The sequence below is a fragment of the Ranitomeya variabilis genome, chromosome 4, assembly GCF_051348905.1.
Source record: "Ranitomeya variabilis isolate aRanVar5 chromosome 4, aRanVar5.hap1, whole genome shotgun sequence".
NCBI lineage: Eukaryota > Metazoa > Chordata > Amphibia > Anura > Dendrobatidae > Ranitomeya > Ranitomeya variabilis.
Window position 1 is genome coordinate 604,564,654 of NC_135235.1, and position 14,866 is coordinate 604,579,519.

General features: G+C 43.5%; 1 protein-coding gene across 5 annotated transcripts in view; it reads left to right on the forward strand.

The window, feature by feature from the left end:
* ARHGAP27 (Rho GTPase activating protein 27) overlaps positions 1–14,866 on the forward strand; it is an 82,026-nt gene that overhangs the window by 18,513 nt on the left and 48,647 nt on the right. Inside the window, exon 1 of one of the 5 annotated variants that reach the window (XM_077253319.1) lies at positions 5,020–5,399. The exons of the other annotated variants lie outside the window; for them this stretch is intronic. Coding sequence (XP_077109434.1) covers positions 5,328–5,399 — 72 coding nt within the window. The 5' untranslated portion in view covers positions 5,020–5,327. Of the gene's footprint in view, positions 1–5,019; positions 5,400–14,866 lie in introns of those variants that run through there. 5 annotated transcript variants of the gene reach the window in all.

The window sequence follows — 14,866 nt, forward strand, 5'->3', positions numbered from 1 at the left end:
TACAATCCGTCCTCCATATGCCTCCCCCGGTGCTCGATAGCCCTCCGACGAGCTCACCTCAGCACCTGCTCTAACTGCAGCCCCGGCTATTTGTAGGGTGCAGGCCGGGCAGTGCGGATTACTGGGGTCACAAGGAGGAGAGCGGAGAAGGCGGCGGCTCCGTACCATGAGAAAGGGAAGCCACCTCGGGCACGACCAGCTGCTGCTCCCCGACAAATGCTCCAGCTTCTCCGGGGGGTTCGTGGCCGGGGGCGGCGCTGTGGTTGGCGCAGGAGGCGGCGGATACCTGCACGTCCTGTCCTCCCCCGGCCCGGTGCACCATCCCCCGCACGGACTGTGCGCTCCGGAGCAGCAAGCAGCGGCCAGCTTCATCTACTCCACCCCGCATGGACCCGCCGCCAGAGCCGGCCTACTGCAGCCTGCACTGGGGCGCCCTCGGAGATGGAAGTCATCAGTATCTTTCTGACAGCCCAAAAACTCCAAAATCACCTCTGGAAAAAACAAAATATGACCCCTCACTTTTTTTTTTTTTTTTTACATTTACACTGGTAACCAGGGTAAACATCGGGTTACTAAGCGCGGCCCTGCGCTTAGTAACCCGATGTTTACCCTGGTTACCAGGGGACTTCGCATAGTTGGTCGCTGGAGAGCTGTCTGTGTGACAGCTCTCCAGCGACCACACAGGTTTTTTTTTCAATGTAAGACACCCCCCCCGATAGTAAGACATAGTGGGACTTTTGAGTGGGAAAAGAAAGTAAGACGCTGTCTTACTATCGGGGAAACACGGTAAGTTATATCGGTCTGTCCTATATACATTGACCATAGCAGCATTGCTCATCATGTGGAACCACTGCTCCACTGCAAGTCTAGACCAGTAGTTGGGACCCCAAGTATCCTGTCCCCGATCTAGATCGTTGGGAATCGAATCGACCATACATTTATCACTTTTCTTATGAAGAGAAACTAAACATCTGTGGAGAAAATCCAATCTGGCTGAAGATTTCATCCACTATAAGTTTATGTTTAAAACATACAACACCGCCCTTCACTTCTCCAAACAAATCTATATCAACACCTTCACTACCTCACTATCCAAGAATCCTAAACATCTCTGACATTTTCATCACCTCCTCAGTCCAAGAGTACAGGCCCTGACCACTGACCTCTGTGCTGACGATCAGGCCACATTTTTCAAAGAAAAAATTGACCATATCCGACAGGAAATTCTCTCCCAATCTCTCCATTCCATGCACTGTCCTTCCACCCCCACTGCATCTAGCTCACTCTCTGTCTTCCCATTACGGAAGAAGAAGTGTTCAGGTGTCTTGCATCATCTCGACCTACTACTTGTGCCAGTGACCCTATTCCCTAACATCTCCTCCAGTCCATTTCTCCAGCTGTCACCACTCACCTAACAAAAATATTCAACCTCTTTCCCTCATCCGGTATCTTTCCCTCCTTATTTAAACACGCCAGCATATATCCGTTACTTTAAAAAAAATTTGTTGACCAAAACTGTGCTGCTAACTATAGACCTGTCTCGAATCTTCCCTTCATCTCTAAACTCCTGGAACTCTTGGTCCACTCTCATCTAATCTGCTATCTCTCAGATAACTCTTCTTAACCCTCTACAATCCGGTTTCCACTCTTTACACTCTACTGAAACTGCCCTCACTAAAGTCTCTAATGATCTAACAGTTAAATCTAATGGTCACTACTCTGCTGATTCTCATGGAACTCTCTGCAGCATTTGACACTGTGGATCACAAGTTCTTCCCCACTATACTACGCTCTATCAGCCTCAAGGACATCGTTCTGTCCTGGTTCTCCTCCTATCTCTCCGACCGCTCCTTCACTGTATCTTTTGCTGGCTCCTCTTCCTCTCCTTTTGCCCTTCATGTCTTGGTTCCTCAAGGATCAGTCTTAGGCCTTCTCCTCTTCGCCTTGTATACTGCCCCTATTGGACAAACAATCAGTAGCTCTGGTTTTCAGTACCGCCTCTGTGCTGATGACACCCAATTATATACATTGTCTCCTGACATCACCCCTGCATTACTACAGAACACCAGCGATTGTCTTACAGCATTCTCTAACATCATACCCTCCCTCTATCTGAAACTGAACCTGTCAAAAACTGAACTCCTTGTGTTTCCCCCTCCACTAACCTACCTATGCCCGATTTTGCCATTTCCATGTGTGGTTCTGCCATTACTTCCCAGCAACATGCCCACTGTCTTGGTGTCCTACTTGATTCAGGTCTTTCATTCACTCCCTACATCCGATCACTCGCCTGCTCATGTCAGCTACACCTCAAAAACGTTTCTGGAATTCTACCTTTTCTTACTTTGACTCTGCAAAAACTCGGACTGTTGTTCTTATTCATTCTGATGTGGACTATTGTAACTCTCTACTAATCGGCCTCCCTCTGACTAAACTCTCCCCGCTCCAATCTGTCCTGGATGCAGCTGCCAGGGTCATATTCCTTGCCAACCGCTACACCGATGCCTCTACCTTATGCCAGTTGTTGCACTGGTTACCCATCTGTACAGAGTCCAATATAAACGTATCACTCTAACCCACAAAGCGCTCCACGCTTCAACATCTCCCTCGTCTCAGTCTACTACCCCACCTGTGCACTCCGCCACTATGCTAATGAGCTTAGATTGACATTCTCAATATTCCGAACCTCCCACTCCCATCTCCAAGACCTCTCACGTGCTGCGCCAATCTTTGGAATGCATTACCCAAGACAATTCAATTAATCCCCAATACCCACAGTTTTAAACATGCCCTAACAATGCATTTGTTCAGACTATCGCCTCAACATATTTATTTAACTATCCCTGTTTTGCCCATACAACATTTTCTTCAAAACTAGGACCCTTGTATCATCTGTTCTCACACCTTCATGCAACTAATAGCCCTCTGTGTCTGTACTTTTACACATACTGGTTGATTACTGGTTCATGCAGCATTACGTGAACACCCTATATATTATATTGATGGCTGGTCTGAACAATACAAGCAATTGTTACCATCCATCTTTCGTGTCTCCCCTATTTCCTCATAGATTGTAAGCTTGTGAGCAGGGCCCTCATTCCTCTTGGTATCTGTTGATTTATGTGATTATTGTTATGCTGTAATGTCTGTTGTCTGTACAAGTCCCCACTAAAATGTAAAGTGCTGTGGAATATATTGGCGCTATAGAAATAAATTATTTATTATATGTGGAAGTCAGATACGTAATAAGTGATGTTAGGAATAAAACAAATAATGAGAAAGGAGGGAACATAATGTACATGCAAAGAGGGAGGAGGTATAGTGGATAATATATAACTAAAATAAAAAAATCTAAATACTTGAGATAAAGAACCCCATAAAGATAGTAATGCAACTTACACAATTAACGTCATTAACATGAAAGATGACAGTATAAAGAAAACATGAAGAAATAAGAGATAAGTTACTACAACAGATTTTCCTATTCATGTAGTCACCCTTTGCCAATGTGCGTTTCGTGTGTGATGCTTCAGCTGGGGGTCAGGCATATATCTTACAAAGTAACAACATTTTGTCATACAGACTTACATGGGATATGATTTTGGCCCATAACAATGTCAGCTTCATATAAATACATAGAGAAAAAGCTAGAGTTCCTTCTTATTACAATATGCAATACCATCTACTCTATCTAAACCTACCATGATTAATCCAGTCTCAGGGTACCACATAGTTCCACACTCCCTGCTATACAGTACTGTCACCTTTGGTGAATTTTAGAATGACACAATCATCACATACGGCTTTGATACTGGATACAATAAGCATTTGCAAATTATTTTATGTCATGTCATATAGTCTCCACCAGATTCACTGTCTTTGGGTGGTGGTGGTGGCACCAACTTTCATATGTCGCAATGTGGATCACAGGAAGCTTTACTGGAGAGCTGAGAACTATACCCTGGATCAAAAAGTTCTTCAGGAGAAGGTCAGATGCCCATTCATATGCTGAATTGTTCAAATACAAGGATCTAGAACACAGGAACAAGCCTACACGTGAATAAGCTGAGGAGACACAACATGAATGTTATGAACTGAAATCAACCGAGAAGATGGAGATGGACCTTAAAGGCGCTGACTTTCCAATGGCTCTGAAGAACATCAGAGGGGGAAGAAGAACACACTAATCACGGTTATCCCACACAAAAATCCATCGCTTATCCACAGGATAAGTGATAAGCATGGCCCCAAAACTAAGACCAGACCCCCTACAATCATTAGAACAGGGGTCCAGAGACTGTATTTCAGAGAAGTGGTTACAATAGTACATATGGGATACAACTCTTTTTTTCTTGGTGAGTCCTGCAGACATTAACCATAGCGTGACCCTTCTCCATTCATACTCCAGAAGGGCACCTGCCAAGTCTAGTGATCTTTAGGGGATCAAATCGATCATACATTTATCACTTATATGGTGGATAGGTAATAAATGTTGTTTTTCAGCTAAACCTTTCAAATAGGCTAGGGCTACACGCTGACATTGACATTGCGTTGTCGCATTGTGATTTTGCCTCCGATGATTCCTGCAGTGTCACATTGCAACTTACCGCGAAGGCAACACTGAATCGTAAGTGTCTCCATGGGACTCACTTGCTGTAGACTTCAATGTAAATCGTGTGTAATTTGACCATTTTTTCAGCAAAAATGCTGCTTTAGAAATAGGCGGGTGACAGCAAGTTGGAAACCAGTTGGTCACATAACTTGATGTCGTGCAACACCTTGCTGCGTTTCCATAGTCTAAATGTGACAGCACCTGTTAGGAAGGTATTATAGCGATAGAACAACCTGTTCTTCTAGAGGGGCGGTTGCTTTTTCACATGGATTATGTGATTGCTCAGGTTCCTTTATCTAATTTTACACCAGAATCATACCTGTGGATTAATACTGATCACTCTGTAGATCTGCAGAAGATTGTGCTCCACCCAAGTGGTATATATGATATTGCTTTCTAGAGAATCTGCGTCCAGTACAGTTCGTGACCAGCAGGGGGTGCTGTAGGCCTTGACTGCTGGAGGAGGGGTGTGTTAGGTGGACTCCACCTGCGCGTAAAGCTGATTTTAGCAGTGGTGTAGAGCAACTGAGAAATGCAGGAATCCGCCATCAATCTGCTTTACCCTTCACTATAAGTCCTGGTGGTTGGGAGTGACTAGTAGGAAACGTGCAGCACGTGAAGAGTTTCGCATTAATATATGATTTATCCATCATTCTACAATGTGAGGAAAGATGTGCTTTATGCTGCCACCTGACATTGACTCTTAAGTATTTTTATGGCCTCCTTCTGTCCTCGGCACCATAACATGGATGAGGACTCGTCCTCCACATTGCGCCCTGTCATTCCGGTTTGTATTTCTCTACGTAGCTTCTATGGCGCACAATGATCATTTGTCCAAGAGTCTTTCTTTGGTTACGTTCACACTATGGTTTTGATGAGGTGCACAAAAATGACAAGTTTTTTGTTTGGAAATCATTTCAAGAAATGCACTTTTTATTTTTTAAGGAGAGCTTTGAGCTACCGTATTTGCTTTCCTGAAGATCTATATTGAAAAACTCCAGATCTGAACCACAAAGTAGCCTCCCACAGAAATGAATATAGTTTTCCAAGTGTTTTTTCAGTAGAATTTTGGAACAGATCTGTTAAAAAAAAACAAAAACTGTCTATTGCTTTCACACTAATCATTTTTTGGGGCTAAAAATCTTTTTTTTTTTTACTAGATTTTGGTATGAAAAAAAAAAAAAACACTGGTGCAGGTTCCACTATTCAGAGTGCACACTAACTTTGGCTTGGATTTTTGCACACATGCCATGAGTGATGTTTATTTCGTGTTTTAGACACTTTTGCGCTGTCATAAATTTTGTGACTTTTCAGACTGGCACTTCATTACTGAGTAATGCCAATCTGGCACGTTTTTTACCATCCATGTGCCATCATAAAAAATGTACCAGGCAGGACCTGGAGTAAATAGGCTGTTGCAAATTGCTACAACTTTGTGGAAATTATGATGAATTTATAATTTACTCCACGCCTCCCCCTTCACCACCAAGTTTTAAAATCGTTCTGAAATGATCAAATTCTGGCAAAAACTGAATCGTTCCCTTGGTATATGCTGTCTATTTATACAACTAGATTAGTAAGTCTGCCCCACTGTGGACAAATGTCAGATGTAGGCTACATTCACAAATCCGATTTTACATTTAAAAAATTGACCCTTTTTCTCCAATGTGTCATCTGTTTTGCCTGTTTTTTTTTTTCATTTTCATTTTAAAAACTGGAGACGGATGAAAAAAATTGGATGTGTGCATGTAGCTGTAAGGCAATGATCAGATTTGACATGCACTGCAAAGAGTGTATGTCTTACTATTTTACACCTCTCTAGCCGTTCTGTAAAAAGTGGGAGGGTAGCTGGCATGACTAGCTGTGCACATTCTCTTTAGGGCTCGCTTACATGAGCGTATACATTGGACGAATGCTATCTGATTTTTTTTTTTTCCTCACTCTGACGGGAAAAAAATGCTGGGATTTCACTTTGAAATTGGATGCCACTCACTCATTCAAGTCTCTGGGTATGTGGAAAACATCAGACTGCACTCTGATGACATCTGAGTGCAGCCCAATTTCTGCAGACTCACGCAATGGAGAAATTTTGTCCTACGTCTTCTCCTGACAGTGTCTCCTGATTCTCTCAGACAATCAGAGCACACTATGCAGACACTTGGCTCAAACTAAGACTGATCAGACTGTCATTTGCATAACCTACCCAATTCTTTTTGAGAAAATCTACTGCCATCTGACCATAGCCTTATGGTAAATCCCTCACCTCCCCCCTCCCTGTGTATGTGTGTATATACAGGTGCTTCTCACTAAATTAGAATATCATCAAAAAGTTAATTTATTTCAGTCCTTATATACAAAAAGTGATACTCATCTATTATATAGAGTTATCACAAACAGAGTGATCTATTTTTTCTGTTAATGTTGATGATTATGGCTTACAGACCATGAAAACCCAAAAGTCATTATCTCAGTAAATTAGAATACTTTATAACACCAGCTTGAAAAATTATTTTAAAATCTGAAATGTTGGCCTACTATGTTAAGTAAATGCACTCAATACTGGGTCAGAGCTCCTTTTGCATCAATTACTGCATCAATGCGGCATGGCATGGAGACGATCAGCCTGTGGCACTGCTGAGGTGTTATGGAAGCCCAGGTTGCTTTGATAGCAGCATTCAGCTCATCTGTATTGTCGGGTCTGGTGTCTCTCATCTTCCTCTTGACAATACCCCATAGATTCTCTACAGGGTTAAGGTCAGGTGAGTTTCTGGCCAATCAAGCACAGTGATGATGTTGTTTTAACACCAGGTATTGGTACTTTTGGCAGTGTGGACAGGTGCCAAGTCCTGCTGGAGAATGAAATTTCCATCTCCAAAATGCTTGTTGGCAGGGGGAAGCATGAAGTGCTTTAAAATTTCCTGGTAGACGGCTGCGCTGACTTTGGTCTTGATAAAACACAGTGGACCTACGCCTGCAGATGAAATGGCTCCCCAAACCATCACTGATTGTGGAAACTTCACACTAGACCTCAAGCAGCTTGGATTGTGGCCTCTCCACTCTTTCTCCAGACGCTGGGACGTTTTTCTCCAAATTAAAGGCAAAATTTACTTTCATCTGAAAGCAACACTTTCAACCACTGAGCAACAGTTCTTTTACTCCTTGGCCCAGGTAAGACCCTTCTCGTGTTGTCTATTTGTCATGAGTGGCTTGACACAAGGAATGTGACACTTGTAGCCCATGTACTGGATATGTCTGTGTGTGGTGGCTCTTGAAGCAATGACTCCAGCAGCAGTCCACTCCTTGTGAATCTCCTCCAAAATTTTGAATGGCCTTTTCTCAATAATCCTTTAAAGGCTGCGGTTATCCCGGTTGCTTGTGCACCTTTTTCTACCACACTTTTTCCTTCCACTCAACTTTCCATTAATATGCTTGGATACAGCACTCTGTAAACAGCTTTTTTAGTAATATCCTTTTGTGACCTACCCTCCTTGTGGAGTGTCAATAAATGACTTCTGGACATCTGTCAAGTCAGCTGTTTTCCCTATGATTGTGGAGCCTACTGAAACAGATAAGGGACCTTTTGAAATGCTTAGGAAGCCTTTTTTGTTTATTTTTTTTTTGTTAATTATTCTAATTTACTGAGACAATGACTTTTTGGGTTTTCATTGGCTGTAAGCCATAATCAACATTAAGGCCATGTGCACACGGTCAGTATTTTTCGCGTTTTTTCGCTATAAAAACGTGAAAAAAAAGCTAACATATGCCTCCTATTATTTACAGTGTATTCCGCATTTTTTGTACAAATGTTGCATTTTTTTCCGCGAAAAAATCGCATCGCGGAAAAAAAAGCAACATGTTCATTAAAAATGTGGAATTGCGGGGATTCCGCACACCTAGGAGTGCATTGATCTGCTTACTTCCCGCACGGGGCTGTGCACACCATGCGGGAAGTAAGCAGATTATATGCGGTTGGTACCCAGGGTGGAGGAGAGGAGACTCTCCTCCACGGACTGGGCACCATATAATTGGTCAAAAAAAAGAATTAAAAAATAGTCATATACTCACCTTCGATGGCCCCCGGAGTGTTCCCGCCTCTCACCGCTGCATGCTGCCGCTTCGGTTCCTAAAGATGGTGTGGTTCAGGACCTGCGATGACGTCGCAGTCTTGTGATTGGTCTCGAGACCGGTCATGTGACCGCGACGTCATCGAAGGTCCTGAACCACACCATCTATAGGAACGGACGCCGCTGAGGATATTGGCTGTCTGCAGAGGTTGAGTATAACCATTTTTGTATTTTTTTAATTATTTTTAAACATTCTATCTTTTACTATAGATGCTGCATAAGCAGCATCTATAGCAAAAAGTTGGTCACACTTGTCAAACACTATGTTTGACAAGTGTGACCAACCTGTCAGTCAGTTTTCCAAGCGATGCTACAGATCGCTTGGAAAACTTTAGCATTCTGCAAGCTAATTACGCTTGCAAAATGCTAAAAAAAACGCGAAAAAAATGGGAAAAAAACGCAAAAAAAAAATGCAGATTTCTTGCAGAAAATTTCCGGTTTTCTTCAGGAAATTTCTGCAAGAAATCCTGACGTGTGCACATACCCTTACAGAAATAAACACTTGAAATAGATCACTCTGTTTGTAATTACTCTATATAATATGAGTTTCACTTTTACACACACACACTCACTCTTTTTTTCCTTGTGCTCCATGGTGCGTGTCTCAAAATACTTTGGTCCCCTATTAAGGCTACGTGCACACGCTGCGGATTTTGCTGCGGATCCGCAGCGGATTTGACGCTGCGGATCCGCAGCAGTTTTACATGCGGGGTACAGTACAATGTAACCCTATGGAAAACAAAATCCGCAGTGCACACGATGCAGAAAAATCCGCGCGGATTCTCTGTGGAAAAAAAGAAGGAGCATGTCACTTCTTTCTGCGGATTCCGCTGCGGATTTCAACTTGCACCAATAGGAAAGTGCAGTTGAAAATCTGCAGAGGAATCCGCAGAAGAAACCGCACAAAAAACCGCAGTGAAAACCGCAGTGGTTTTGCACTGCGGATTTTGCAAATCGGCTGCGGAAAATTCCGCAGCAAAATCCGCAGCGTGTGCACGTAGCCTAAGACTAGAGTTTTGCAGGCAAGTCTTAATCGGGGGTGTACAGGAGTAAGATGTGCTGTAGGTCACATAATGAATTTGGCGCATGTTCTCAGTGTTCTGCACCTCGCCAGAATGGTTGCTCCAGTGAGGGACTCAAGTAGTGTACACTGCCACTTTAATTTGTTGGGCATGCATTGTTACGCTATGTCCCTGCTTCTCCTCAGCTCTAATTTGGCGGTGCTTGCTGAAAGTAGCATGAAAACGCCAAGTTGCAATTTTTTTGAGCAACGCGAAAGATTTTGTGACTTTTTAGAGGGATTTACTTCAGAAGTTTTTACTACTTCAATAATTATATGGCGTCATCCCGTTGGTTCCCTAAACACAGTATACTGACACCCATAGAAGCACTCACACTGCATAATGGCCCCCACAGTAGAACCTACACTGTATAATGGCCCCCACACTAGCCCTCAAACTGTATAACTGCTCCTGTATTACAGGCCCCAAACTGTATAATAGGCACCACATTAGCCCTCAAACTGTATAATGGCCCCCAAACTTTATAGGTGCTACTGTGGGGACCCTTATAATGTATAGGGGTCCCCCACTGTTTCAATGTCCCTCATTGTTTATAATGCGTCCACAAGTTTTAATCAAAATAAAAAAACATGATCTAATCATCTAATCCACGATCCTGACAACTCCACCAGCAATGCATAGGCGGACCAACGTTCCGGCGCATGCATAGGATGACTTGGAGACGCAGTTCAATTACGTCACCGCATCGTGCCTTGACCGCTCTCCAGACCGCAGGCTTAAAGCAACTTGCGGTCTACAGAACTTAGAACAGTAGTTTTGGGAGACCATGACTCCCTGCTCTACCGCGGGGCTTAACTGGTTAAGGGTAGCGTGGCTCTCTCTGGGTGGGCAGCTCTGAGCATGGGGCCTGGGGCGCCCGCACCCTCTGCCTCACGGTAGCTGCGCTACTGATCTAATGTGCATGGTTGGAAGGAAGACTTATGGCCATGGTCAGTATTCACTGTACAGAATTTATATTATTCTCAGAAGTAGATTATTTTGTCTGGATATTACAGCACCTCACTTTATGACCGACCTTTGTGGTCACTGCCTTGCAGGATGTTTGCTGGCTGTAGTTTTGCAGCACAACTCTGCAGAGCTGGCCACGTTGAGATATTTTGAGAAGTAGGATTTTCATGTCTCATTTTAAGAAATGTTGGTTTTTGTAAGGGGCCACCCATAAGACACTGACCTGCCCAAATTTAGACACAGCAGTGCTGTACGTAACGCCATTCCAGACCCTGTAGGTCCTGTGCATGGTCACAGAGACAGTGAATAGCAAGGTCATTGCAAAACTAAAGGTCATCACACAGCTTGGCTGGTGGGGGAGATCCTTGAAGATATCCAGATTTGGGATCCTGGAAATCTTCAGATCATGTTACTCGTTACTGGGAGGGAGAATTTTTAGAGCCAGGAGTCATATTGGACTTCATGACTGAAACTTCCCCAAGACAGAAGTAGACCCTTCTCTTAATGTTATGACTGTCTAGGGGAGAGGAAGTGAAATGCGTCGATCCAAAGGACAGGCTTTGAAGAATTCACCAGGTCCAGGTCACTTAATGCGACTCCCTAGTCAGAAATTAAAATTTGCTTATACCTTGTTCAAGCTCGCTTTCTAGTATGAGACACTGACCATATTTAGGGTCTTTTTTTGGAGAGGGGGTATTGTGGGATGAGGGCAGACAGGCCTGTATTCCTGGCTTAGTTGTCTCCTTCCTGGTGGTGAGCTGTTTCTGACATCTTCGCTTTTTTTCTTTTCAGTCTTTCAGGTATTAAACTTGGACTTTGACTTTTTTTTTTACAATGTTAAAGTTATGTGCACATGGAGGGTTTTTTTTCGTAGCAGAAACTTCAAGTTTTTGATGAAGATTGCGAGAGTTTCCATTCAGTTTCTGTTCCAAAACCATCTAAAAAAAAAAACTGTGTGCACACGTGCCCTAAAGACGTCTTGTTAAATTCTGATTAGTTTGCTTTATTTTTAGGCCAGTTAGCTTTGGCTTTGGTACTTAATTGTTTACTGCCAGTTAGGCTTTGTTTTATGTACCGGTAGTTTAGCCAATTGTTTCATTATTTCTTCTTTTTGTTATTGTATAGGGCCTTACGATAGTTAGGTTATAAGTAGTTGTTTTGTGTATGGAAATTAAGAGTTGTCTAGGCTTATTCTATTGATGCCCTATCCTTGGAATAGGTCATCAATATCAGATCTTTGGGACACCCCCCGACCACTCACCGGTTTTGGGCCGTAGTGGCCGAATGTAAAGAGACAGCAGCTCAAACAATACAATTCTGTTCTCCTTGTAATGGATCTTCCCAGGAACTGCAGCTTGACTCCTATTCATTTCAATAGGGCCTGAGATGCAATTCACGTCAATGGTCACTACACAGGAGCTGTACTTTTCGGTTCCATTCCCTGATTAGGTCGCTGGCCGTTGTCATTGGTGCTGATTGGTGGTTGTGCCTGGTAGACCCCTAACAATCTGATATTGATGACATGCTACAGAGATGTCATCAGTATATTAAAGAGGTATTCCACTACATTGATAGTGTTGTAATGGCATCTAAGAAGCTTAATAAGTATGTGTGTATATGTAGTATATTATTTTATTACTTTTTATGTTGTAAGACTTTTTAAATGAAAAAGTATGTCCACACTTGGTGCATCGTCCACATGAATACAGACTTGCTATATTCTGTAGGAGATGTTTGCAAGTTGTGGAGCGTTGGCCTTTACTAGCTAGGAGCACCCTGCCCAGTGTGGGGGAGGAGAGGTTTTATAGAGCACATTTCTGTCTGCTGCTTTATAAGACTAAGGTCACCTGTGCTTTTTCCGGTTCCTTTTACCCTCATAATAGACCCTGGCTTCTCCATACATTTTATTATTTCTCAAAGCTTTTACTTATATCATGATATTGGCTCCTGTCAGAGATGAGATTTATGGGAGAGCACGTGGGCAGTCAGTTCCTGAAGTTGATGTGTTGAAAGCAAGAGACATGGCTTAGTAAAAGCGTCTGAGTGATTTTTAACAAGGGATAAAATATGAAGGCTAGATGACTGATGATCAACGTGTCGCCAAAATGGCAGGTCCTTGGGTGTGGTTAGTATCCACCAAGAGTGGTCCAAAGGAGGACAACCGGTGATCCTGTAACAAGGCTTATTGCAATGAGACTGAAGGTCCTTCTGTTAGTAGAACTCCTGTAACACAAATTGCTGAAAAAAAATTACTGCCGGTCTACAGGGGAACGGGTGAGTCCCCCGGTGTGCCGCTGTGTAGGCGTGTGCCCCCTAACCATAAATAAGGTGTACACGTAATGAAATATATACAGATGAGGGCATCATCTAATCTTGCCTATAATTTAATAAACTACCTAGTCTATTAGTATATAGAAGCATAGACCAATTTGTGAACAGAGTTCCTCGGAGCTGAACAGTAGACCCTAAGTATCAATGTCACTGGTAGGCCCTTGGCACCCCAGTCCAACCCTGCTGCTGACCATGATAGAAATTTGTTATACCACTCAGAGCGTTACCGCTTGCTGTACATGGGACTATCCAGCTGCAGACCAGTCAGTGTCCATTCTGACTCCCGTCCGCCACCGAAAGTGCTTAAAATGGGCATATGTGCAGAATAAGAATAATATCGCATTTTCTTTTAGCCTAAGGGTTGCCAGGTGTGTGCGCGTTGTTTACCTGGGTAACAGAGGTAACAAGAAGATGAGCCGGAGGAGGCAGTGTGATTCTCTGGGCAATGTTCTGTTGGAAACCGTAGATCTGTTTTGTTTGTTTTTTTGGCATGAGGACGAAATTACGCAATATTAGGCAGGTGGTTTTCATGTTAACATTCAAATGGAGGTAGACCCTCAGGTGAGTTATTCTGGGAAGATACGGACCCAAGCCCAGCAATGACTAAATTCAATGAGAATTCTTGCCGCAGGTTACAATGGACTTGAGATAATAACGGTGACTTACAAGAATGTGACACATAGTGAAATGAGAAGTGGTCAGACTGGATTGACATGCTCCGTGACTGAAGGGTTAACTTCAATTGAAAGGGTACACTGGTTCGTGGCCACTCCCAATGCAAATAGCATGCAGCGTCACCTGACACAGGATGTGGCAGTGAGATCCAGAGCCTGTGAAGCACAGGTGACCTGCAGCTTCAGGGTTACTCCATCCAGGTGCTATCAGGACGCCTAAGCCGGGATCTGCGACAACAGGTAATGCACAACCTGACTCTCACTATTAGGGAGGACGTATCCACCTTACCGGTTGTTAGTGATTACGATACTGTGCCCCGGACCGTGGTCTGCCATTATTTTCCGTGCGCGTAGGTGATGGATGTAAAGGTGGAAGATCTGTACCTATCCAGAGACCTGCGGCATAAAATCTCCTGCCGCAGGCATCTTGTGCTCTGGAAGTCCCACTGGATGTGCACGGAACCAGTATCGGGGGGCGGACACATCACTGGTGCGGCCACACAGGGCCTCTAAAGGTAAGGGGGCCCGTTTCTACCCCCAAAACATATATGTATTATAATGAGATATTGGACTGCAAAGGGCTCATATGATGTTCTTGCACAGGGGTCCTATTCTGTCTGTGTCCGCCAGTGACCAGTAGTAAGGCTTTGTACATGACCTAAGGGAAGGTTTCTGCTTTTAGATTGGGTGTTAACAAGGTCCAATAATTTAGTGAACCATCTCTGTATGTGCCACACCTGACAGCGGCGTACACATTGCGACCTGAGAATGTCACCACTGTTTGTTTTGTGCTCTTGTCACTCAGAAAACCTTGTGCGATGAGTGTAACACACCCAGAGGGACGGGCACTTAAAAATTCTGCGCACCCATCATTGTCTGCATACCCCGGATAGATATGCTTTCTCCATTGACCTCCCTATACACCTTGCTCATAATCTAATGTAGATGGGAAGCGGTTGAAAGTCTCCATTCAGGAGAACTGAAGTTCGGATGGTGTTGACTTTAGCCTGGCCAGTCATTGCTTCCTGAGATGAGATGTTGGGAGACAAGTGCTTTACCCCCTTAATTGTCGTTATGATACTCCAATTAATAGCA